This window comes from Eschrichtius robustus, chromosome 6 (genome assembly GCF_028021215.1).
Source record: "Eschrichtius robustus isolate mEscRob2 chromosome 6, mEscRob2.pri, whole genome shotgun sequence".
NCBI classification, from domain to species: domain Eukaryota; kingdom Metazoa; phylum Chordata; class Mammalia; order Artiodactyla; family Eschrichtiidae; genus Eschrichtius; species Eschrichtius robustus.
The window spans coordinates 15498826-15526344 of NC_090829.1; the positions used below are offsets into that span (position 1 = coordinate 15498826).

The 27519-nt window shown below is 48.7% G+C and overlaps 1 protein-coding gene across 1 annotated transcript in view; it reads left to right on the forward strand.

Moving 5' to 3' along the window:
• The first annotated feature begins 228 nt into the window (after window positions 1-228).
• BFSP2 (beaded filament structural protein 2) overlaps window positions 229-27519 on the forward strand; it is a 129768-nt gene continuing 102477 nt past the window's right edge. Inside the window, exon 1 of the mRNA XM_068545611.1 lies at window positions 229-717. Coding sequence (XP_068401712.1) covers window positions 229-717 — 489 coding nt within the window. The remainder of the gene's footprint in view (window positions 718-27519) is intronic.

A 27519-nucleotide genomic window follows, 5' to 3' on the forward strand; every position in this document is an offset into this window, starting at 1 on the left:
TGCACATGACCCTGCGGAGAACGCCTGAGGGCCTCTCTGCACACAACCCTGGGCGGGCCGTTTCCCTTTCAGCTTGGTGAATGGTGGAAACTCATGGAAAACAGCAGACAAAGCAGCCCTGGCACAGGGAAGCTGCCAGAGAGGCCAAGTCACGGGGACGCTGGGGCTGGAAACCAAAAGCCACTGGCCTCTGCAAACCCACTAGGCACAGCAGAGGCAGAAGGGGTGATGAGCACAAGGCGAGTGGTGGTGGAAGCGCCCGCGGGGGCCAGCTCCAGCATGCCGCTCCAGAGGCACAAGGCACCCTTCAGGGGAGCACCGTCACCGTCCTCCCTGGATAGCCTCCCAGCCTCCAGGACCATTGCTGTGGGTGGTCTTGCCCGAACACCCAGGGTCTATGTAGGGATGACACCCAGTGGGTGCACAGGTGGCCTGGGTGCCCGCGTGACCCGCCGGGCCCTGGGCATCAGCAGCGTCTTCCTGCAGGGCCTGCGGAGCTCAGGCCTGGCCACGGCACCCACTCCAGGCCTGGAGAGGGACCTCAGTGCCGTCGAGGACCTGGGGGGTTGCCTGGTGGAATACATGGCCAAGGTGCACGCCCTCGAGAAAGTCAGCCAGGAGCTGGAGGCACAGCTGCGGATGCACCTGGACAGCAAGTCCACACGCTCAGAGAGCTGCAGTGCCCTCCGGGCCTCATGGACCAGCAGCTGCCAGCAGGTGAGTGCCTGGGAGAGGATGCTGACGGCTGCCTGCTGCACCTCTGGAGGGTCATTATCAGAGAGCAAGGGTGCCGAGGCCGGGGGCAGGGAAGTGAGTGGTCTGAGGCCAGAGAGACTGACCCTAACCCCTTACGCTTCCGTGCTAAAAACGTTAATGACGATAACAACAACAATAACAGGGACCACCATTTACTGAGGTGCCCTCGGGGCCAAGCCCACGCCAGGCCCCGTGCGGGCACTATCTCCTCTAGGGTCAAAGCAATGCTCTGCAGAGGCTCATTCATTGATTGCATCCTTAGATGAAAAAACTGAGGCACAAAGAAGTTATGTGCCCAAAATCACACAGCCAGTCGGGAGATGGAGCTGAGATTTGAACCTGAATTTTTCCAGGTCCAAAGCTTGCATTTGTCCCATCAGCCTGGGCTGACTCTGTAACCTTTGTGTTAAGAACGGGTTTTTACAGCCATCGTCAAATGGAATACCACTGAATGGATGTGACGTTAAAAACAATAGCTAAATGGAGGTGTGTTCCTGTATCCGTTTATACAGGGCTGTCCCGTAGAAATGTGAGCCACGCAGGTAATTGACAAGTTTAATTAATACCCACAGTAATAAAAGTAAAAAGAAACAGGTGAGGTTAATATTAGTATATCTTATTTAACTCAATATATTTTAAATGTTATTTCAACATGTAATCAATATAAAAAGTATTAATGAGATCATTTACATTCAAAGAGAACTTCTGCAATGATGGAAATGTCCTATATCCTCACTGTCTAGTCTGGTAGCCACCAGCCACCTCTGGCTATTGAGCACTTGACCTGTGGCTAATGAGACTGAAGAGTTAACATTTTTCTTTCATTTTCATTCATTTAAATTTAAATAGCCACATGTGGCCAGTGGCTGCCTTATTGGCCAGGGCAGGGCACAGAGGTTTCCTCTCTGTCCCTCACTTGGTCAGGACCTGCTGTCCAGGGTGATTCTGCAGGGTGCCAAGCTCATCCGTCACGTCTGCCTGCAGCCTGTGGTTCTGACGCTGGGGCCGCAGCCAGCTTTGCACAGCTCATCTGTCTCTTTGTGGGTGGCTGGCTTCTCTCCTCCCCCACTCCCACGAATGCTGGCCTTGGCATCCCTCTGAGCTAAATCAGCCTCTAGCCCAGCCAGGAACTGCCAACTCAGACCCCTTGCATCCTGGGGCACCCAGCACGCAGCCCACGGGGGGAGCTCACGAACCTTCATTCGTGTGTGGCTGGGTGATGCTGGGCAGACACACTCAGGGGCTCCCCATTTGCCCCTTCTGCCTCCCACTTCACCCCAGGATGCTTCTCCCCCACCACCAGCTGGTGCCTAGCTGACAGCACAGTACGCATGACACCCAACACTGTCCTCTCGGCTTTTCCCCAGAGCTGCTGTTCTGCTTGCATCCATCGATGCTGTGAGGAGAACCATCTTAGAGCAGTCCGAGGCCTTAAAGCTGGCAAATCTCAGACAGCCATTCCTCCAGGGTTCTCTCCAACAGTGCTGATTCCAAATATTTGTGTCCTGTAAACCACCAGAACGCCCCTATTCCAATATTTCGATATTGGAATATTCCAATATTTCAGCATCTGCCAGACAATTTCTTGCACTCAGATGCCACACAGACTTTTCACGAGAGGTCAGGCATCCCAATTTCTAGGTCAAAAAGTACGACCACAAAACTTAGTCCATACTCAACAGAGACTGACTTGATCTGGCTCCAATTTCTAGGTCAAAAAGTACGACCACAAAACTTAGTCCATACTCAACAGAGACTGACTTGATCTGGCTCCAGAGGTTTGGGCAACTTACCCAACTTCTTTGAGCCTCAGTTTCCTTATCTGTAAAATGGGTATAATAACGCTGTGGGTATTCCAGCAAGTCCGTAGATAAATAAGTTGCATAGGTCCTGCCTGCAGGTAGGCTACAGACCAGAAAAGTGCACAGTGAGAGCAGTATAGGCACAGTGCTGTGGGCTGGATGCCAAGACAGTCAGCCCCCCAATGGGGGTCATTTTCCTTTCAAGTGACTCTAAGTGAGATTCTAGGTATGAATACAGAGTTCTCTTTTTCCTCTTTTATAAAACATGGACTTGAAGATACAGTTAGAACAACCTATAAAATGGAGTTATTTCTGTATCGCACAGCCCAGTCCTCCAGCCATGTTTAGCTCTGTTCCATCAAAAAGAACAAAAGAAAGTTCTACATATCTGAGATAGACACATGATTTTTTTTTCTGTTGCTGTTGCAAAACTGACCCACATTCGTCTCTAAGCTGGCTTTGCTGATACCTGCTCTCCAGCCCGTATTCTCCACCCCGTCACCAGAATGATCGTTTGGACATGCGCGATTTGACTGCATTATGTCCCTGCCCAAAACCCTCTGGGCTCCTCCTCACCAACAGGACACAATCCACAACCCTGGGCTCAGTCCACAAGGCCCTTCCGAAGCCACCTCCATCCTAGCCACACCACCCACCTGGGAGGCCGTGAACACACCACATGCCCTCGGCCTGGCTACTCCTCTGAGCTGCTTTCCTGCTCCTTCTGTGATATCTTGACAGCCTGCACATACATCCACTGCGGCAGTTACCATGTTGTCCTGTGTCATTTGCGTGTCTAGACCCTCACAGTCCAGGATCACTTAGGCAAGTGGAAAGGGCACAAGCTGGGGGTCAGGGGAACCTGCATTTGGCTGTTGGCTCTGCTACATACTAGCTGGGTGGCTCTGCATCAGTTACAACTTCTCTGAGCTTGTTTCCTCATTTGCAACTTGGGGATCACTTTATCTACTACACAGGGCTGTTGGGGGTTAACTGAATGTAATGTATTTAGTAAAATCAGTGACTAACAGCCTAGAAAGAAAGTTTCATTCCTGGCACTGCAGATACCTAGAGCCATGTACACGATCGATGCGCAATAATGAGCGGGACCTCCCTTCAAATCCTGGTTCTGCCACTCACGTGGACCATCCACTCATCCGCACCATGTCTCCCTTTCCCCGTCTTTGAAATGGACGAACACCTCACCAGTAGAATGGGCCACTATGAGCATGAAATGAAATATGTGAAAAGGGGCTGTGCACGTGCAACGTGGCATCCTCAGAGCACTTGCCCCTGGGGGCTGGGCCTCTGGCCAAGGGCTTGCTGTTGGAGCCATGGCTCCCTTCAGGGCCTTAGCAGGACTCCTTCCCCCCCCCCCCACCAACAGTGTCCTCTCGTCACCCAAGAACCTGGGGAGACAGCTCCCTCCTAAGCCCTCTCTGTCCCCAAACGGTAGGCCCAACTTCTGGGCACTGAGAAACAACGCCCTTCCCACTGAGGGGCAGGCCCCACTGCCTCCCTGGGTGCTGGTCAAGGAGCCTTAGACCCCGCCCCACCAGCCAGTCCCCTCAGAGCTCAGGAAGGACCCAACGCCCCCCCAGGCCCTCTCCCCGTTCCTGGCCTAGAGCTCAGCCCCCCGCACCTCCACAGTCCATTTATTTCAGGAAGGGCCGCCTTCTCCTCACGGAGTCTCAGAGGCAGCCACACGTGCTGGGGGTTGCTGGGATCCAGAAGCCGAAAACTCTTGTTCCTCTGTCCTCACTTGGACTTCTTGGCCTGGAGCTTCCTGCCCATCTTTCCAAACACCTGCCCCCGCATTCCTTACCCTTCACAACGCTCCCTTACCCTCGCCCCTGGGAAGCCCATTTTCCTCCATCTGCAACCACCTCCCCGCCCTTGTGCACCCAGCAGAATTCCTCCTCACCCTTCAAGTCCAGTTCAATGGCACCTCCACTGTGAAGCCCTCCCTGATCTTCTTTGACTCCTCAGGACCAGCACTGTGCTTGAGGCTTGGGATCAAGCTCTCAGTTACTGAGCCCTGAAGGGGCTGAATGGTGGTTGGGCACCTAGAGGGAAATGTCCCCTCTTCCTTAGCCTGGGCCCCTAACAGAATCCAACAGGGACCTCTATCACCCAAGAGCAGGTTGGGCTGGAAGTCCATTTCAGCGGGACATTCTCAGACCAGGCTGCAGGAGCCATGGGGAAGTTCAGAGCAAGTGACAAGCATGATTTCCTTTTATGTCCAACACTTCTGTAGCTGTTGGTGAAAAGAGAACAAAAGGTTGGAAGGGGACAGGACAGTGTTAACTGAGAGCTCCCAGAGCCTTTCTGGGAAGGGGCCTCTCCCATAGCCTCTCCCATCCCCATCAAGAGCTTTCACCCACCAACCATGAGGAGACAAAGGCACATATTCAGAAAAACGAAGAAGGGGTTGAGAGGGGGAAAGAGATTGTTGCCACTGTGGGAAAAGCCACAGCATGGAAAGCAGCCCAGAACGGGGACTCAGGGGTTCACACCATAGCAGGGTCGGGAAAGCAGCCTGAGGAAATTGTCCCCATCCTCTTTCACTGTATACGTTGGTGAGCCTTGGAAGAACTAGGGTCAGAGCCAGGGCCAGCTTCACGAGTGTGGGCCGAGTACAGCCCTATGGAACCTGAGCTCTGAAGGCCCCCAAAGTTGGGATTTAAGACTCAGTAGCCATCATCTTGAAACTCTCACTAGCTGTATTTTTGAATTTGTATTTTGTAAGTGAAGTCCAATTGCACAATGAAGCGTGTGTCAGGAACTTGGAGCCTTGGCTCAAAGGGGGTCCCTGTCTCCCTGGGACAGTCAGGTCCCATGATCCCTGGAAACCCAAGGCCTCTCCTGACCTCCCCTCCTTGCCCCAGCCCCAGCAGAGGCCTGGTCACAGGGGCAGGGAGGGTCAGGGTGGCATGTTGGGTGGGGCGCAGATCCAGGGCTGGCAGCACCATGGTGCACTCAGCAGGCAACTGACAGGGAAAGGGTGAGCCTCTTGCCTACACTTGATCCAGGTGCCTACAGAGTAGCACTGAGGTTCAGTGCTACCCCCTCTTGGGGGTCTCCTGTCCTCCATGGGTTAGGGTGGCCAGTCTGTGGGAAAGGGAGATGCCTGGCTGGACTTCCCCATCCCTGGCCAGGGCCTGGCACCTCAGTTCAGTGGCTGGCAGGAAGGGTAATCCCTTAGTAGTGGGCCACACTGTGCCCCAAATCATGGGGCACAGCCCCCTGGGTGCCTTTGAGGGTTGCACCTGCCCCTTGACTATCCCTGTGCGCAAGGGATTGCAAGATTAAGCAGCAAAAATGACCATGATAGGTCAAGAGAAAAACCAGGAAGAAAGGAAAATTTTAGTACCTTTAAAGGCTTCCTTTCTCCTGCTTTTTGAACACAGAGCTCTATATTTTCATTTTGTACTGGGACCCACAAATTATGGAGCCGGTCCTAGTTAGAGTTAAATGTATATGAAGTTCCTTTTCAAGTCCAAATCTCTCTCTCTGTGACTCAGCTGTGTTAGAACCTCTCAGCTATTGATACTTCTGCTAAGCAGTAAAAACAGATGGAAGAATTCCCAGGTGGTGGCCACAGAGGCCAAGGAGGACCCGGGCACCAGCCCACTGCTTGGGCAAAAGGTGGTCCTTTCCCCCTCTGGCTTTGCTGAGTGCTCTGACTTTTCTTGCCAAGTGAATAATACTGATAATAAGCTCTGGCAGCAACATCAGGCCCTTTCATCCTCAAACAGGCCAAACACAAGGTTGGAATTAGCAGCCTCCCTTCCTCGGAGCTGCGGATAAAAGGAGAGTGGGCACAGAGGAGGTGCAGCCACAGAGTCTCAAAGCACAGGGAGCGGGAGGAGGCCAGGTCCGCGGAGATGCTGCCTGGGGAAGAAAGGGAAACGTGGCGGCTTAAATCTCCACGGAATTTACGGGTCTCCATGGGAGAAAACAGTGGCTTACACCTCCAACAGCAAAGGCTGTCAGCTGGAGTACAGGAGAAATCAAAATTATTGAAAGGCAAGAGGATTAGAATTTTAAGTGGGCCTGATCTGAATATTTTCCCTGCTCTCACAGTCCCTCTTTCTGTCCCTTGCAGAGAAAGAGAGCCCATGCTCTGGGGATCTACCTACTTGGGGAAATAGCTGGAAACTTAGGCAATCTAGGTCTGGGCCAGGTTTCTCTCCCCACAGCACTTGTGGTCCTAGCAGGTTTTTAAATAAAAGATACGAGAAGGATCCTCCCCACTGAATAAAATGAAAGGCAACAGGGTCATTGTTGTGATTCACAACCTGGTGTCCCTGAAAGGGGGAGGGAGAAAGAACTGAGCAGTTTTAGAGCCTGCAAAAGCTTGAATGCATTTACCCAAGTCTACTGCTCAAGAAATACAATTTCTTTAGTGAGAGGAGGCCAGTAAGATAGTTACTGTGTTAGCCGGTCTATAAGGGACACTGAAGTATCATTAGAAATGTAACTATACAGAGAAAAATATATTGAGAATTCCTCTGAGAGAGAGTGCTGTGTAAGAAAGACTGAAAAAAATCCTTGGACGGAGCAGGGGAGGGGAAGGAGGCTTGAGGCTCTTGACTGAGTAATACAGGTGGTCAGTAAGCTGCTTTCTAAGAAAGGTGGTTTCCTGGGGGCTCTTGTTTTGCTGCATGGAGTGTCTGGGAGGGAGCAGAATTGCTAAAGAAATTAGGGGAGAGACTGAGTCCTGTTACGCGGGGCCTCTGTGCCCTTCCCATACGCCGAGCTCAGCCACTCTTGAATCTCTTAAGATCTGTTAAAATATGAGGTCCGTGTTGAGGAAGGGGACAGAGGAATCTAGATAATTAAAAATAGAGGGTGTGCTGCAAAAAGACTGGGGATTATGAAACCAGAGAGCCCTGAGGTCAAACTCAGGCCCCACATGACCTCGAGGCAAGTTCTTCCTTGATCTCTCTGCATCCTGATACCTCATCTGGATAATGAGGATGTTTGGAGACTTTCTTGAATGATAAGTTGTCTCTGAGAAGAAAACACTAGTGTCCTTCCTGCAGAACTTAAAAAGAAAGGGATGTGTACTATCTCTACTTCTATGTAACATTGGTCAAAGGTAGTCAATGCGATCAGACAAGAGAAAGTGATCGGAAAGCACCAAGAACTGGAACAAAAAAGGGAAAATGCTGGTCTTTCTGGAGAGTCCAAAAGGTTCCATGTGACAATTCTACAACAAACAATAACATGATTTTAGTAAAGTAGCAGGTTATAAAAAGAAATAAAGATCAATGCCCCTCATATCTATAAACAACAGAAAAAGATATAATGGAAGAGAAAAACTCATTCATGATAGCAAAAAATAAATTGAAATACCTTTAAATAAAGTTAACACGACATGTCCGGGACTCCCCTGGTGGTCCAGTGGTAAAAACTCCGCCTTCCAATGCAGGGGACGCAGGTTCGATCCCTGGTCAGGGAACTAAGATCCCACATGCCGCAGGGCAACTAAGCCCGTGCTCCACAACTACTGAGCTCGCACGCCTCAACTGGAGGGCCCGCATGCCACAACTGCAGAGCCCACGCACCCTGGAGCCCTTGCACAACAACTAGAGAGAGAAAACTCCCATGCCACAACTAGAGAAAAGCCCACATGCTACAACTAGAGAGAAGTCTGCATGCCACAACCAGGAGCCCGTGCCACAGCTGAGACCCAATGCAGCCAAAAAAAAATAAAGAAGAAAATAAATGGGACTTCCCTGGTGGGGCAGTGGTCAAGAATCCGCCTGCCAATGTAGGGGACACAGGTTCTAGCCCGGGTCCAGGAAGATCCCACATGCCGCGGAACAACTAAGCCCGTGCGCCACAACTACTGAGCCCGTGTGCCACAACTACTGAAGCCCACGTGCCTAGAGCCTGTGCTCTGCAACAAGAGAAGCCACTGCAATGAGAAGCCCACGCACCACAACAAAGAGTAACCCCCGCTCACTGCAACTAGAGAAAGCCCTCGTCCAGCAACGAAGACCCAATGCAGCCAAATAAATGAATTTTTAAAAAAAGAAAAGAAATGAATAAATATTTTTTAAATGTCCAAAATCTATATGAGACCACAATAAAACCCTCCTGAAAGATACAAATGGAAAGAAATACGATGTGCTCAAATACAAAGACTCAATAGTATAAAGATGTCAGTTCTCTGTATTGATTTATAAATTTAATGCAATCTTAATTTTTAAAATACCACAGTTGTTTTTTCTTAGAAGTAGATGGGTTTATCATAAACTTCATTTGTAAGAACAAAAAGGCAAGAAGAGCCAAGAAGAAAAACTAAAAATAGAAGAGCAAGGGCAAGGGAAAGCACTCCCAGATAATAAAACATACTAGAAAGTCTCGATCATTAAAGCATTAAAGTACATGAGGGATAGGAAGGCCAACGGAACTTAAAACAAAATTTAAAAGTAGGACCCACTGTATATGGAAATTTAGTATTGATAAAGGCAGCATTTGAAACCAATGGAGGACTTTTCAGCAAGTGGCATTCAGGAAACTGGATAGTCATAAGGAAAATAATAAAATTGGATCCATCCCTCACTGTACTCTAGGATCAATTCTAAATGCATCCTAGATTTAAATGTAAAAGAGGGGGCTTCCCTGGTGGCGCAGTGGTTGAGAGTCTGCCTGCCAATGCAGGGGACACGGGCTCGAGCCCTGGTCTGGGAAGATCCCACATGCCACGGAGCAGCTGGGCCCGTGAGCTGCAATTACTGAGCCTGCGCGTCTGGAGCCTGTGCTCCACAACAAGAAAGGCCGCGATAGTGAGAGGCCTGCGCACCGCGATGAAGAGTGGCCCCCGCTTGCCACAACTAGAGAAAGCTCTCGCACAGAAATGAAGACCTAACACAGCCATAAATAAATAAATTTAAAAAAAAAAAATGTAAAAGAGGAAGCCGTGGGGCTTCCCTGGTGGCACAGTGGTTAAGAATCTGCCTGCCAATGCAGAGGACACGGTCTGAGCCCTGGTCCAGGCAGATCCCACCTGCCGTGGAGCAACTAAGCCCATGCGCCACAACTACTGAAGCCCGCACGCCTAGAGCCCCTGCTCTGCAACAACAGGAGCCACCGCAATGAGAAGACTGTGCACCGCAATGCAGAGTAGCCCCCGCTCGCCGCAACTAGAGAAAGTCTGCGTGCAGCAGCGAAGACCCAGTGCAGCCAAAAACAAATAAATTAAAAAAAAAAAAAAGAAGAAGCCATACAAAGCTAAATTCCTTTATAACTTGGCTGTGGGAACATTTGTTCTTGATACAATTCAAAATCTAAAAGGAATTTATTGATTTTTTAAAATATTGATAAATTTGATTACCAAAAAATTTTTAATTTTACATTGCCATATAACACCATAAGCAAAACTGAAAGATAAACGACAAACTAAAAAAGAAGTATTTGCAGCTTAGAATATAAAGTGTTAATATCCCTATTCTATAAACAGCATTTAAAATTTGAGATTTAAAAAAAAGAGCCAGCAACACTCTTATTTTTAAATAAGCTAGAGATATAAGGAGACATTTGAAATAAAAATTAAATGAAAATGGTTCTTAACCATACAAAAGTTTGCTCATTCACTCATGATAGAGAAATACAAAAATAAAACAAAACAAAACCTACCTGAGATAGCATTTTCACCTATCAGATTGGCAAAACTCCACAAATATGTCAATCTATTTTGTTGGTGAAGCTCCAGGGAAGTTCATACAGTACTGATGGGAATAGAAAATGTTGCAACCACTTGTGGAGAAGAATTTGGCAATTTCTAGACAAATTTATATGCATTTATGTATATTGAATTTGATCCAGCAATCCCACTTCTAAGAATCTCTCCCAATGACACATTGGCAAAAACGTGAACAAGAAGTATGCATAAGACTATTTATTTCAATCCTACGAATAATGGCAAAAGACAGGAAACAACCCAAATACCTATCAGTAGGGGACTAGTTGAATAAGCAATGATAAATCCACAAAAGGAATGAGGAATAGCCCTGTAACTATTATGGAATGATCACTTCCAGGATATATTGTTGAGTTAAAAAAGCAAGGTGGAGAGAATATGTATGTCATTCTACCACTTATCTAAGAAAGAGAAAGGGATATAAGTCCCTTCATGTCATACATATTTGCTTATAATGGAAAAAAATACCATAAATGTTTTTAAATGATCACTTACAGGAGGAGGGTAGAGGGAAAAGGAATAGACACTAGAGTTGTATTAACTTATCTTTTTGTGTGGAGATGACTTTGGAACCATGCAAATATTTTACAGAATTATAAAACAAAATTAAATCTTAAAAAGAAAACCCTAAAAATCAAAAAGAAAAGGAAACAAATGAATCCAACTATGTATCAAATTTATGGTATAATTACCCAGGGAAGAAATATTCCAAGTGACTTTTAAAATCACAGTAATTTGACTGAACATCCCTAAGGGGGATACAAGAGAATACTGCAAAAAGAATCCTAAATCATTTCAGAAATCATGGTGTCGGTGATAGGTTGGTATTATTGTGACCCCGCGGGGGGGGGGGGGGGGGGGGGGTGTGGGTGCATGTACTGTGAGATAAAACAAAAGAGTAATTACATATTTGTGTCATTGAGAACTAAGACTTTTAGTGTAGGTGAAAGGAGACACAGTTATAAGACTGATAAAGTTTAGTGACAATTCTTTAGTTCTGAATTTGAATTGGAATTATCAGTAGAAAACCATGGTGTATGTCAACATAAAATAAACATATACCCATTTCCTAGCTCTGGTCAGTGAAAAGACCTAGAAACAATGTCCAACGCAGCAGTACTGAGCATTTTTAGCCTCAGATTTTGGTCTCTAACCACCATCTTTCACTACAAGAACAGAAGCTCCTTAGAGAAATGCCTAGATCCAGGTTTGGGGGCAGGAAATGTACAAGATGAGTCTGAGAAACCAAGGAAACTATAAAGAACTACTAGAGTCACATTAAAAGACTTAAGAGCCAATTTGAATAAGCTCCCACTAATCAAAGATGGCTAAGGGTCAATAGGAATATTAACTACAATAGATTGAAACATATCAAATATGTTTAAATCTATGAGTTCAGTATTAAACCCCTCCCTGCCAAATCCCACTAATTTGTTACCTTGGAGTCTGCTGGGGCACCAACTCATTTTTTGGAAACTGGTAGATAATGAGAAAGAACCAGGCATTCTTCCTGTCTTTCCTATAAGACCTGTAGGTACATCATGGTTTCAAAAAATAAAAAAAAAGAAGAGAGAAAGTGTCTTTTTGTAGAAGTATTACAGCTAAAAAAAAAAAAAGTAATTATTCATTTTATTTATATTTATCACTAAAAATAATTCCTAAAACAGAATTTGAATATCACCACTTTGCAACCATAATAAAATAATGGATCTAGGCAATAACAATCATCAAATAGCTACTAATCTCACAAAAAGAGAGACCAGCAGACATGCACCTCCTGGTGGAGTTCACAACACCACCTGTGAAGTAGTCTTGCGGGGGGGGGGGGGGGGGGGGGCGCAGGGGTGGGGGGAAGAAAAGAAATTTGCAAGGGATTAAGCCTCAAGATAGAACTACTAGTTTACAGGAAATACAAAAGGTCAGATGAACATGTTAATTGACACCACGGGGATGAAATCAGCAAATCCTGACTGGGAAACTACAGGGCTAAACACCCAATTTATTCAACAAGCAAAAATTGTGAGGGGAAAAAAGAGAGATGGGAAGGAGGAGGGGGTGTCTATAAGTTAAAAGAGATTAAACTGACATATCAACCCATTGAAATGGACATTATTTGGACCACTATTCAAGGAAACTGTTAAAAAATACGTCAGATAATTGAGGAAAGAGGCACTGGGTATTTGATGATATTGAGGAATTGTTATTAACTTTTAGGTGCTATGTTATTTTTAGCTTTGTAGAAGTTATGTAGTTTTTTAAAAACATCTTCATAATTTAGCAATACCATACTGAAATATCTGAAGAAGAAATAATATGATATCTAGGATTTGTTTAAAATAATCTGGGGTGGGAAGGAAATGTGAGGGGATATTGGTGAAAATAGGCCATGCCTTTATAATCATTGAAGCTGGTGATGGTTATACGGGGGTCCATTATACCATTCTTTCTTTTTATATATGTTTGAAATTTTCATAATAAAAATGAAGATAGAATATCTACCTCATAGAATTGGTCCGTAGGTATTAAATGAAATAATGTATGTAAATTGCTGGGTGCATAAGCAATACCCAGTTAAAGTTTGTGGAATTGAATAAACAAGAAGATAGAGACATTGAGTGGGTAGTAACATAAACAACTGTGTTTATGTTGTTCATAAACAACATGAATTCATGAGTGGTTCAAACCACAGACACTGCAGGAGTTTAGAGAATGAGTGGGGTACTAACCAGCCCTCAGAGGTGCCCCAGGAAATGGAGATGAAATGTAAGACCCAAAGAACCTGCCAGAAGCTCAGCATGGACCAAGTTGGGAGTCAGGACCAGGCATGACCGTCTGCAGGGCAATCGTCATGTGGGGTTGACACCCCAGCAGTCAAAGGGAAAGTCTGCACTGGACACTTTGTTAAAATCAGCAAGACAGGTTTTATTCAGCCTACAGCAGTAGGGAGAGAGACTTCAGAATAGAACTGAGAACACTGAAGGAGGTTGAGGGAGGGTGGTCTAGGTAATTTGGCCATCTGTGTTTGCTACCTGGTGCTTATCCAGATGAGAAACGCACTTCTCATATCTTTATGACACGAGCAAATTGGAGGAAGTGCCCCCCAAAGTTAGCATCATACCCTCCTACAGGAACCCAGAAGTTTGCATTTCACAGCTCCTGGAGGAAACATTCTGGGTTGTTGGAGATTCATATCTCGAAGGAGTAGAGAAGGCATTTACAGTTCCAAGTTTCCTAAAGTAATCGTCTAAGAAAAGGTAGGTCAGGAGCCTCTTGTCAGGTTTTGGCTGGAACAGTAAATTCTTTTGGCAGCTTAAGCTTTCTCAGGCAGGCATTTCAAGAGGGCTGGGGTCATCCTAGGTCCATGGCCTGGAGCAAATGGAAGCCATGCTAGCGTCTGGTCAGGTCCCCTAGTGGAGGGAGGGGGTGGCTGGAGGGTGTCATGCAGTTTTCAGGTCTCACCTCCAAGCACCAAGCTCTCCTGGTCTGTGCCCCACCTCCCTCAGCTCTCTATTCCAAGAGTGGTACACCACAGCGCCCAAAAGGCAGCCCAGAGGGGCTGGGCAGTGAGGGCTGAATACAGAACCAGGCAGGCTCAAGGTTTCAAATCAGAACCCTGAAGAGAAATACTGGAAACAGGCCGAATGCCCCATGGGCTAAATAATGCAGCAGAATCCTCTGCAGTTGTAAGAAAGAAACAAGGAAGCTCGCTATGTACTGATGGGTAGCTAGCACCAATCTATATTTTTTTGAATAAAAAGGCAGACTGCAAAACCTGTCTGTGCTATGCCACTGTTTGTGTTTAATAAAAAAAAGGAAGGAAGGGAGGGAGGGAAGGAGGGAGGGAGGGAGGAAGGAAGGAAGGAAGGAAGGAAGGAAGGAAGGAAAGGAGGGAGGGAGGGAGGAAGGAAGGAAAGTGGGAGGGCAGACCGTCTCTGGAGCACACACAAAGTAGTGGCAATGGATGCTTCTAGTGTGGGGCTGGGTGACAGAGGCAGAAGCAGGCTTACTTTGGACTCCTGCACTGTTAGAATGTTTTATCTTAAAAGAAAATGAAGTTATAAATAAAACTCCTGCCAATGACTTGTCACTGAGGGCCAGGGAGGGGAGGGGGTGTTCCAGCCAGGTCCAGGGCCGCTGAAGTCCCCACAGCCTCACAGAAGCACCAAGCCGGGGCGGGGGAGGAAGAGTCTTCTCCACAACCTCCTCTCAAGACAAAACCCCTACAAAGTTCAAGAGCCGTGTACAAGAGCAATAGGAAGGACCTCCTCCTGGCCTGTACTCTCCAGAAGAACTAAGTTAAAACTTAACCCAGGCAAGTGCCGAGGACGCATGTGGTGCCTCTGTACGGGGAGTTATTGAAAGAATGGCTGAACCCAGCAGAATGTAATCCAGGGCCCCCGGCGTTGCCCCAGAGGGCTTATGCTGATCTACTGAAGGTGAGGACTCAATTTAGGAAAATAAAACCTAGTTTATCGTTGTCTGGCTGGGGAAAAGCACATAAAGATTCATTTATCTGGCTGTAAACGAGCTGGTAGAGCTGAGTGTCACAAATGCATTATTCAGGAGAAATGAGAAGTTATTTCAGCCGTTATCAGTAAGTAATGAAAAGCAGTGTGCAGGGAGTGGAAAACTCCATCACAAAACAGACCTGCTATTGGAAAACTGGTAATTTTTATTTATTTATTTCAGGGACCAGTGAATAACCATCTAAATAAGTCTTAGGGGAAACAAAACACTACAGCATGGAGAGAGAAATGAAGTTAGAAAGGCCCCCTCTCAGCAGACTCTGGGCAAAGTTACACTGGAGGCAAAGAACCCTCACCCTCCACCCCTGCCCACCCACCACCCCCCTTCCCAGAGCACCCGAGGCTCCGCCCTCACTCGCCCTCCCTGGCTGCCCAGAGCACAAGGCCTCACCGCCAGCCTTTAACTGTGTCGCCTCTCCATCATCTCCCACCCCTCCTGGTAAGGGCCTGATCTCGGGTGGCCTCGGCCTGCAGTGGCTTGAAGCAGGATTTCTGTTCCCAGCCAGAGACGAAGTCAGGCCTCGGCAGCGAGAGCGCTGAATCCCAGCCGCTAGAGCACCAGGGAGAGTGGCCAGTGACAGGGCCCTGGCCCGTCAGCCTTGTAGAAACGAATTTTCATCAAGAGACGGAAAGTAGTGAAACAAGTAATGTGTTTATCAGGAGTAGAAAGAGTACGTGTGAATAGACTCACACGGGCGGGCTCAGAGGGAGAGTCGTGCCCTCGTGGTCGTTTGAATCACTTTTACGGGACATTTCTTCCGGGTTTCCTCTGGCCAGTCATCTTGCTTTGCCTGGCTCTGAGTCGGATCTGGTATATCTGGTATAACTCAGGGTCCTCCCCTGTGTGCGCGCGCATCTCTTAGCCAAGACGGATTCTAGTGAAGAAGCCTATGGGTGGGTTGACATCACCTACTACGGGATGATGCCCCTCCCCTTTTGGTCCCCGAGGAGCCTTTCTGCGCATGTGTAGTTGTAGTCGGGAGGTCTCCTTGACCTCAGAATGAGGGATACGTGGTCTCTTTGTCTCTTATCCGGGCAGGGCTCAGCTCCTCCTCCCTCCTGCTATTGTCTGCATTTGGAGTATCTGTCCACAGGGCACCAACTCCAGCTGCTCAGCCTGGGGCCATCTATCTCCTGCCTCAGGCCCGCTGCTCAAGCCTGCTCCCGGCCACTCTGAGGTGGAAGTTTATCTGATGAATGAATTGACGGTTACTTGGGGAGGGGTGTGTCTCTTAACTTACTAGCACTGGTTCATGTACATAATGAAGGTGGAAAGAGCTTTTGGCCCATCGGTGGCTGGGAGGTATGAATGAGACAAGGGAGTAAAGTTCCTGGCCCTGGCCCCAAGGAGCACCGCCTGCAGAGAAAATTGCTCCTGGTGGGATTTCAGTGCCCACAGGTGCCTGGGAGGGAGCCAGGAGGTCCCCAGCACACCCAGGGCCAGCCAGGCCAGTCCCTCACTGCAGAGGGCAAACCCCCAATTCCCGGGCGCTCTACCCAGGTCCCAGCCACCCTCTGGAGCAGGCACAGGTGCCCTGGGGGCTCTACACGGTTCCCTCCAGTGTCTCCTAGCAGAATCCTGCTCTCGGATAAGACACATGGAGGTGAGCTGTGCACACTGTCACTATGAGCCGCTGGCCTCCGGTAGGACCCTCATTTCTGCGGGACACCTGCAAGTATTAACAGAAACTTTTGCTCACTGTCTCAATGGATTCTCTCGACAATGTCTATGTCACCCAGGGAGATGGGGGAATGCCCACTGGATCAGTCTGCGAGGGTCGCCTAACCAAGTAACACAGACTGGGTGATACCGAAGGGCTTAAACTACAGAAACTTATTTTCTCACAGTCCTGGAGGATGGAAGTCTGAGATCAAGGTGTCTGCAGGATTGTTCCCTCTGAGGGCTCACTCCTTGCCTTATAGGTGGCCATCTTCTTCCTGTGTCTTCTCGTGGTCTTCCGTCTACACCCGTGTCCAAATTTGCGTGTCTTATAAAGTCACCAGTCATATCAGACTACGGTGACCTCATTTTAACTTACCTCTTTAAAGGCCCTCTCCCCAAATGCAGTCACATTCTGAGGTACTAGGGGTTAGGACTTCAACATGTTGATTGGGATGGGGGACACAATGCAGGCCATAACACCCATTTTATAGACAAAGAAACTGAGGCCCACAGAGATTAAGTTCCTCATTGAGTTAGTGTCCCAGCCAGGACTAACTCAGTATGTTGTCTGTCCCCCAAAAACTTATGAAAACCCTCCTGTTAAACTCATTTGAAAGACTCCAGACCCTGAAGGGTAAAAGGGCCAGGGATGGCTTGAGTGCCCACTGCTTGAGAAGATAGAGTCATGGTCAGCCAGGACCGTTCTCTGAGAGGAGTTTAAACTCTGGGATGAGCCTCCTTTTTCTCCGTTTCTCTGCCTCTTTCAATTTGGGAGAAACTGCCAGAAACAGTGATTGATCCTCACCCAAGCTCACTCTAACCGGAACTAACGGCTTTAGCGAGGATGCGTAAGGCTGGGCGCCTTCCGGCTGTCACACCGCTCAGTACTGGGACTTGAAAGTTTAATGGCTTGGCTGTCAGGAATGGTGCAGCCCCCCAGGGATTTCTATTTTCCTTTTTCAGTGATTTTTAATGCTCAGAAAAATGTGCTGAGCAGTCGGCCCTGGAGGCGGAACCTCCCTCTCTGAGCAGAGCTGAGGAGCAACCCGTGGTGCAGCTCCCCATGGGCGGTGGGTGCCTGCGTGGGGTGGTAGGAGTGCCCCTCGGAAAACGCGCACCTACATCACAGGTTCCCACAGACCACGGGGCTGGGGCCCCGGTCCCCTGCGGGGGTGATCGTCTCCCACCACACCTAGATCCACGAGCCCCTTGAAGAGCTGAGGGGTCTTCCTGGGAGGTGAGAGGCCACACCCAGTGGGAGGCCCCCGGTGCTGACCCCCAAGGGCCTGGATCTGGGAGTGAGGCAGGCACCTGTTACAGCCACGCAGACCACCAAGAACACACGGCTAGGGGGACAAAGTCGGGTTTATCACTTGCTGCAGCAGGAGAGAAACACTCTGGGGGAACCTGGGACATCTCAGGAAGAGGGATTGGAAGGGGCTTGTTGTGAGGTTTGGGCCTGTACTGGGCGATTTGGGGGAAGTTAAGAGTAAGGACTTGTTCTGCACTTGATGCTGTCAGGGACCGGGGGCTCTTGGACGACTGGGTAGCTTACAGTTTGTACCCAGTGGGCAGGAGTGAAGCAGGCCTAGAGCCGTCATGGGTAAACGGCAGTCCCTCACGGAGCTGGCTGGAAGGCGCGTGTTGAGTCTGTGTGGCTGCAGAGCGTCCTTGCCTCTCCGTTCAGATGCAATCACGGTGTGGTCTCGTCTCTGTGCCCTCGCACCAGGATCACAGAGTACCTGTCTGGTGGTCGCTGATACTCTGTGAGCGTTCGTGTGCAGGTGACAGTGCCATGGCCCAGCTGTTGGCCGCCGCTGCCCGCTGTCAGGGCCAGGGATTTGCTTCCTCCAGCCAGACGGGGCTTCCTGAGCCCCGTCCTCAGAGGCAGGAGGGAGGGCTCGGGACAGAGCTGGCGTGTCAGGGCCTCTGCCTCACAGTGGCTACGCAGGGCTCTCCAGGCTGGGACCGAGGTGCAGTTTCTTTGGGAAGCAGGACCCACTCTGACCTCGGAAATGCTGGATCCCACACGCCTGCCTGTGTCACCTTCTCCCCTGAGAGTCAGTCGCACGCCTCTGCGGTAAATGAGGTAGAACAGAGTGACTGAGAAGGCCGGGGGTGGGGGTGGCCTCAGACAGAGCCACCAGCTTTGTCCTTCCCCCACGGGAGGCCCTTACCTCAAGCTGAGGGGGGTAATCCCTATTTCATAGAATTGCTGTGAGGATTCTGGCAGATAATGCAGGGGAACTAGAAAGTAAGCTTCCAGAAGGCAGGAACTTGGCCTCTCTACTCCCTAATCTTTCTCTGGTGCCCTGGACAGTGCCTGGCACATAGTAGATGCACAACAAATAAATTAAATCAACAAAGATGTGCCCAGCAAAGTAATTAGTTAATAAGAGGTTTTCTATTTCTATTATATTTGTTTTCTAGGGCTGCCATAGCAAAGTATCACAGGGACTTCCCTGGTGGTCCGGTGGTCAAGACTCCACACTTCCACTGCAGGGCGTGTGGGTTTGATCCCTGGTTGGGAACTAAGATCCCACATGCCTTGTGGCGTGGCCAAAATAATAATAATAATAATTTTTAAACAGAAACAAAGTATCACAAACTGTGTGGCTTAAACAACAGAACTCGATTCTCTCCCAGTCCTGGAGGCTGGAAGTTGGAAGTCTAGGTGTCAGTAGGGTTAGTTCCTCCTGAGGGTTCTGAGGGAGAATCTGCTCCAGGCCTCTCTTCTACCTTCTGATGGGGGCCACATCCTTGGCATTCCTTCCTTGGCATTCCTTCCTTGGCATTCCTTGGCATTCCTTCCTTGGCATTCCTTCCTTGGCATTCCTTCCTTGGCATTCCTTCCTTGGCATTCCTTCCTTGGCATTCCTTGGCATTCCTTGGCATTCCTTGGCATTCCTTGGCATTCCTTCCTTGGCATTCCTTCCTTGGCATTCCTTGGCATTCCTTCCTTGGCATTCCTTGGCATTCCTTCCTTGGCATTCCTTCCTTGGCATTCCTTCCTTGGCATTCCTTCCTTGGCATTCCTTGGCATTCCTTGGCATTCCTTGGCATTCCTTCCTTGGCATTCCTTCCTTGGCATTCCTTCCTTGGCATTCCGTGGCATTCCTTCCTTGGCATTCCTTCCTTGGCATTCCTTCCTTGGCATTCCTTGGCATTCCTTCCTTGGCATTCCTTGGCATTCCTTCCTTGGCATTCCTTCCTTGGCATTCCTTCCTTGGCATTCCTTGGCATTCCTTCCTTGGCATTCCTTGGCATTCCTTCCTTGGCATTCCTTCCTTGGCATTCCTTCCTTGGCATTCCTTCCTTGGCATTCCTTGGCATTCCTTGGCATTCCTTCCTTGGCATTCCTTGGCATTCCTTCCTTGGCATTCCTTCCTTGGCATTCCTTGGCATTCCTTCCTTGGCATTCCTTGGCATTCCTTCCTTGGCATTCCTTCCTTGGCATTCCTTCCTTGGCATTCCTTGGCATTCCTTGGCATTCCTTGGCATTCCTTCCTTGGCATTCCTTCCTTGGCATTCCTTCCTTGGCATTCCTTGGCATTCCTTCCTTGGCATTCCTTCCTTGGCATTCCTTCCTTGGCATTCCTTCCTTGGCATTCCTTGGCATTCCTTCCTTGGCATTCCTTCCTTGGCATTCCTTCCTTGGCATTCCTTGGCATTCCTTCCTTGGCATTCCTTGGCATTCCTTCCTTGGCATTCCTTCCTTGGCATTCCTTCCTTGGCATTCCTTGGCATTCCTTGGCATTCCTTGGCATTCCTTCCTTGGCATTCCTTGGCATTCCTTCCTTGGCATTCCTTCCTTGGCATTCCTTGGCATTCCTTCCTTGGCATTCCTTGGCATTCCTTCCTTGGCATTCCTTCCTTGGCATTCCTTCCTTGGCATTCCTTCCTTGGCATTCCTTGGCATTCCTTGGCATTCCTTCCTTGGCATTCCTTGGCATTCCTTCCTTGGCATTCCTTCCTTGGCATTCCTTGGCATTCCTTCCTTGGCATTCCTTGGCATTCCTTCCTTGGCATTCCTTCCTTGGCATTCCTTCCTTGGCATTCCTTGGCATTCCTTGGCATTCCTTCCTTGGCATTCCTTCCTTGGCATTCCTTCCTTGGCATTCCTTGGCATTCCTTCCTTGGCATTCCTTGGCATTCCTTGGCATTCCTTGGCATTCCTTCCTTGGCATTCCTTCCTTGGCATTCCTTGGCATTCCTTCCTTGGCATTCCTTCCTTGGCATTCCTTGGCATTCCTTCCTTGGCATTCCTTCCTTGGCATTCCTTCCTTGGCATTCCTTCCTTGGCATTCCTTGGCATTCCTTCCTTGGCATTCCTTGGCATTCCTTCCTTGGCATTCCTTGGCATTCCTTCCTTGGCATTCCTTCCTTGGCATTCCTTCCTTGGCATTCCTTGGCATTCCTTCCTTGGCATTCCTTGGCATTCCTTGGCATTCCTTGGCATTCCTTCCATGGCATTCCTTCCTTGGCATTCCTTCCTTGGCATTCCTTCCTTGGCATTCCTTGGCATTCCTTCCTTGGCATTCCTTGGCATCCCTTGGCATTCCTTGGCATTCCTTCCTTGGCATTCCTTCCTTGGCATTCCTTCCTTGGCATTCCTTCCATGGCATTCCTTCCTTGGCATTCCTTCCTTGGCATTCCTTGGCATTCCTTCCTTGGCATTCCTTGGCATTCCTTGGCATTCCTTGGCATTCCTTCCTTGGCATTCCTTCCTTGGCATTCCTTCCATGGCATTCCTTCCTTGGCATTCCTTCCTTGGCATTCCTTCCTTGGCATTCCTTGGCATTCCTTCCTTGGCATTCCTTGGCATTCCTTCCTTGGCATTCCTTCCTTGGCATTCCTTCCTTGGCATTCCTTGGCATTCCTTGGCATTCCTTGGCATTCCTTCCATGGCATTCCTTCCTTGGCATTCCTTCCTTGGCATTCCTTGGCATTCCTTCCTTGGCATTCCTTGGCATTCCTTGGCATTCCTTGGCATTCCTTCCTTGGCATTCCTTCCTTGGCATTCCTTGGCATTCCTTCCTTGGCATTCCTTCCTTGGCATTCCTTGGCATTCCTTCCTTGGCATTCCTTCCTTGGCATTCCTTCCTTGGCATTCCTTGGCATTCCTTGGCATTCCTTCCTTGGCATTCCTTCCTTGGCATTCCTTCCTTGGCATTCCTTGGCATTCCTTCCTTGGCATTCCTTGGCATTCCTTGGCATTCCTTGGCATTCCTTCCTTGGCATTCCTTCCTTGGCATTCCTTGGCATTCCTTGGCATTCCTTGGCTCCTAGATGTATGAGTTCAGTCTCCACCTTCCGTCTCCCTGTGTGTCAGTGTCCAAATTTCCCTCTCAATAAGGACACCAAGTCACACTGGCCTAGGGCCCACCCTAATGACCCCGTCTCCACTTGATTACATCTGCAAAAATCTTATTTCCAAATAAGGTTGCATTCACAGGTATTCAGTGAGGGTTAGGACTTCAGCATATCTTCTGGGTGGTACACAGTCCCACCCATAACAATAGCTATTGTTTTTACCACCTTATAGTCCTGATTTCCAACATTTTATCCTGTTTCCTCAAATGTTTTAAAGGCTCCAGAAATCCGAATATTTCTGCACCTAATCCACCTCACCCTCGCTTCCTTTTGCACTTGAAATCAGATCCCAAATCCTATAAACCACACAGAGCTTGGGGTTCAGAAAGGAAAGCCATGGTACAGACAGCCCAAGAAAGTACTATTCATATAGTTGAAACAGTAAATGCTACTAAGTTGCTGTGTGATCTTGGACAAGTTACTCCACCTCTCTGAACCTCAGTTCCCTTAACTGTTAAATGAAGAGATTGGGTCAAACTGACATCTCCTTGCAGACACACAGGGAATAGGCCAGATTCCCTTTCATAACTCCTTAGAGCAGGTGGTCACTTTACCACCCTCTCCATGGCCATGAAGATTCCAAATATAGCTAGCTGACTCCCATGTCTGTCTTCACTGTGTGCTGCTAACCGGCTGCGTGCCCTGAGGCAAACCCTTTTCTCTAAAAGGTTCCTCACCTATAAAATGAGAGGGTGGAATTCTCTGCTCTCCCAAGCCTTGACCCTAGACCTTTCTGTCACAGTTCCTCGTTATTCCCAAGCAGTGGAGGACGTCTAAGGGAAGAAACTGTCCTCCCATGAGCCCGGTTCCCTAACTTTTCGTGGCTCTGCTAGTTGGCCAGCTGCGATAGGAACGTTCAGTACATGTTGGCCACCTCCTTCATTTTCAAGGGTCAGGTGGTGGCCTGTGCCCCAGCATTAATGAAGCAGTTTTATTGACCCCCCCCCCAACACACTCACCTGCCAGAATATATCCCAGGCCTTGCTAACAGTCAGTGAAGGGAGACGTTGTTAGTCAGAGGGTGACTGAGAGAGCCCAGAGCCCACACCTGATCTGAGATCACAAAAACCCAGATTAAATGTAACCAACAGACACCTGGAATTTCCAACTTGAACAGTGCCCATCATCATGCCTGACCTAAAGGTGGTACCAGATACAAGTGAACCTTCTTTCCTGTTCTCCAACATGCTCCCATGGCCCACTGCTGTCATTCATCCCCAAGAGCAGAGGTATAGTCCAACGGGTCCTGAATCTAACCCCCGGCACAATGCCAGGTGCACGGAAAGCATGGGAGGGAGGGAGGGAGGAAGAGAGACGGAGACAGTGCATCACAGTGATTCATGACACAAGCTACAGAGTCCAAAAGAACTGCCTTCAAATTCTGACTTTGCCATTGACTGGATTTGTGACCTAAAACAAGTTTCTTAGCCTCTATGAATTTCAACATTCTCATCTGTAAAATATGAATAATAATGTTTACTCTACAGGATTGTCATGGGAATTAAATAATTCACTTAGAGCACTTGGCTTAGCGTCTGGCCAGGCAAGCACTCGATAAACTGTGGTTGTAACTGACGTCACTGTTTGCAGTGGTTAAAATGATAATAACTGCTTGGATTGCAAGGCCCTCCTATTATTACCATCTGCTCAGCCAACTCCGCAGTACCCCAGGGAGAAGGAATTAGCAGTTGCACAGGGGCAATCAGAGATGGACCCTTGGTGTTTGGGAAGCATCTCACCTTGTGGCAGAAATCCAAGAATGGCCTCCAGGCCAAATCAGAGTGGTGGAGGAGCCCCAGGCGGCTGCCTCTGACTGCGTTATCTTGGCAAGTGGCGCCACCTTCTGGCTGCTCCAGGAACCGTCTTGCACCCCTAGTCACCCAGCTGCAAAATGTGGTTTGTGCCAAGTTCTAGATGCCTAGAATCATCCCTTCCCTGCCAGGGCCACCCTGATCCGGTGAGGCCAGCCACGCACTTCATGCCGCCCTGCAGTCACTCCATCCATGTCAGAATTTCCACGACAGCTCCCAATTTCCTGAGGATTATACATCAACCATAAAATTACACTTTACCCTGAGACTTTGCATACATTATCCAGCAAGTCTTATTCTCTCCTGCTTCCGTTTGTAGTGGGAGAAACCACCCCCTCCTTTTCTCTTTCAGTTGCATTTTCTGTGGCTTTGGGTTTTAGGTGAGAGCTTGAGTTTGGAGTAGGGGTCCTGAGTCTTACCTAGTCTCAGCTCACCAAAGACTTTGCCTGGGTCCCTAATCTCTCCACCTTCAGCTTCTGCATCTACAAAAGGACAGAGATAATTACACCTGCCATCATGGCCCCTACTCTTTTGAAATTTAAGAATAACATGAGTGGGAAAAGGTGCTGTCAGTGTCAGGGATCAGGCTGCAGCTCCTCAGCCTGTGGGTGTAATTAATGTCACATGTAACTACAGGATCTTAGTGATGTTGGTACGAGCTGGCCCCGCCTCCTTCCTCACCAGCAGGCTCGACAGTGTAACCTTTGTCATGGCGGCTGCTGTGGAGCTGGCACAGAATTCCTTTTTATTCTGTTCATTCCTCAGGCATTGATGGGTTGACTCTGCACCAGGCACTATGGAATTCAGATATTAAAGAGTCAAAATTCTTGGCCTCCAGGACCTGGAGATCCAAGAGGGACGAGGAGTAAATAAATGAATCCACACGTTGTTGAGAGCCTGCCGTACGCCAAGCACAGCGCTGGGCGTGCGATGGATGTCAACTGTGTGTTGAACAGGAGGGACTCATGAGGTCCACTTACAAAATCAGCTTTGGTTTGAAAGGAATTTCTTCCAAGGTCCCTTTCAACGTGTTCAGTGGGAGATAAATACTGTCTCCTGCCCCTGGATGAGAACATGGATGGTCTCAGGATTTTTCTGATCACTTAAAGTAATTAAAAATTCTGTGCTCGTTCTGAGTCACAAAACACTGTCTCAATCCAGTAAACAGCACAGCTAGTCAACTATTATTCAACCTGTGGACCCTCGTTCTCTCCCCCCAGGTGGGGACCAGTGCTCTCCCACCCCCACTCCCCCTGCTGTTTCTAACGCAGCCAGAGTGTAAGCAGGAAGGAAGGCGTGGAAAGGAGGGCAGCAAAGTCCTTTCCAGACATGCTGCTGTAAGGTGGCTTCCCAGCGTCTGGGTCTGGCTGGAGTTCTAACCAGATTCCTTCTCCTGGGGACACTTTCGTGAGCTCTGCTGAGAGCCCCGTTCCCCTGCCGGACCAGCCACTCCTCAGCTGGGGCCCCACGGCCTCCCCCACCCCACAGGTGCCCTCTCGCCAGGACCCCGCTCCGCGGATCCCAGGCCGCCATGCCTGTTGTGGGTTCCGCCTTTGCTACCGGGGTGGGTGCACCCTTGGGCACTGAAAGAGGGGTGAGTGGCTTCCCCATCTGGGCTCAAGCAATTTAATGTTCTGCTACACATGCACATCTTTTAATCATCTTGCTACTCCGGGGAGAAAGTTTCCTCATCCCCGTTCCACAAACAGGGACTTCTTTTAGAGCACACACATCCCCAACTAACCAAGACAGTGTTTGAAACCCTACGTCTCTGGTCAAGGCCCACGGTTCTCCCATGAGTCCTTGCTGCAGTCGCTAAAGGGAGAAGGGCCTGCTATGAGGCCTGGGGTCGGCCGTCACGCCTCTCTGTGCCTTGGTTCTTCACCTTGCATGATCTCCGAGAGCCCTTTGCATTCTAAAACTGCGTCATGGTATTTCTGAGTTGAGGCTTCCTGGAAGCTGACGGCAGAGAAGTCTGCAGGGCCTCACCCCCCAGCGTGGAAGGCAGCCCGGCAGCTCAACGCTCCACTTCCTGCTCTGATGCCCTGCGTCTCCTACAGGCCTGTACCTTAAGCAAGCGTGGGGGAGAGAGACACCATTTAACTGGTGCTGGCGTTCTGCTCCCTCAGTGAGGATGTGCCCTGTGCCCAAGAGATGGAAGGCGTGAATTTGCTTCCTCTTCAGACAGGCTCATTTCCCACGGGTCCCTCCTGGTGAGAGGGATATGCCTTGCTGAGCATGATAGGTGTTTCAAGAGAGGAGCTTTCCAGATAGCATGACTCCTCTTTTAAGTCAACTGTTTCATATGAAGAAAAACCCCGTCTGTGCTGGATGTATTGACTGTGGGTCCCCCAGATGGCACCCTCCTAAGGGATTTCCAAGGATAATTTCCAAGAACATGCACTGGCCGTGTTCTCCTAACACATTGCTTTGGCGCCGTCTGTAGGACTGCAGAGCACAGCCGCGCACAGTACCCTGCATGTTCTCTGCTGTGTCCCCCTAGATCCTCACAGCCTCTCTGTGGAGTAACAGAACTGGTGTTATTACCCCCTTTTACAGAGGCGGAAACTGAGGCTCAGAGATGAGAAATCCGTGTCTAGTGAAAACCAGAGCCAGGACTGGAACTCGGTTTCCTGTTCCAAGTCTAATACTTTGAGTTCTGTCCCCTCTTTCTTGCTGATGTTCACACAAGAATGAGTGAGCATTTCTCTGCCCTTCCCTAATTGTCTCCCTATCCAATCCCATTCCTGGACACGGTGTCCAAACCCGCCTTCCTGCACTTCAACCAGCCTTGGGTATGGGAAGTGGGGTGGAGTCTCAGGCAAAGGAAAAGTGAGGATTCTTCTAGAGTTCTTTCAGTAGACTGTTAGCCCCACACCCACCCTGCCAATCTACTGACCGGTCCATTCTACACCGTCGTAATAAGTTGAGGTTATGTGTCCACATAAGAAATAAATTGAGGTTATTTGTCCCCTTCATTAAATTAGCCTGGGTTAATTAAATTAAATTAGCAGACACAGGCTCAGGGGTAAAGCATATTAATTCCTGATTGCCCTTAAGTGTCCCTTAAGTTCCAGTGAAGGGTAACAAAGGTAACGTTTATTGAGCACTTACTATATGCCAGGATTTGTTCTGAGGTTCTTGCATATCTTAACTCATTTGACCTCACAACAGCTTTATGAGGCCCATATTTTATGACCCCCTTTTTAAAGATGAGGAAACTCACAGACATAGAAAACAAATATATGATTACCAAAAAGGAAGGGGAGAAGGAGGGATAAATTAGGAGTTTGGGATTAACATATACACACTAATATATATAAAATAGATAACCAACAAGGACCTACTGTATAGCACAGGGAACTCTACTCAATATTTTGTAATAACCTATAAGGGAAAAAAATCTGAAAAAAAAATTATATATACACACACATAACTGAACGACTGTGCTGTACACCTGAAACGAACACATTGTAAATCAACTATACGTCGATAAAAAAATAAAATTAAAAAAAATAAAATAAAGATGAGGAAACTGAGGCACAGAGCAGTTAAATAACTTTTGCAAGGTCACACAGCTAGGAGGTGACAGAGACAAGACTTTCAGCTTGGGTAGTTTGATTCCAGAGCCTGTGTACCCAGCAACCCTCTAGATGGACGACGGCTCGCAGCATCCTGACCCTGGAGAGTTTCTGGGATGAGAAGAACACTTGTCTCAGATGGATTCCCAAGAGGCAGAACCCAAGTCTAGGACTCTAGCAGGTGGCATATTATGGAGGTGTCCCCGGGAAGCCTGTGAGGGAGGAGGGAGCAAGCAAACCATCTCAGGCCAAGGGCCAGCTTCAGGGGAATCAGGAGGGGAAGTTCCACCTCA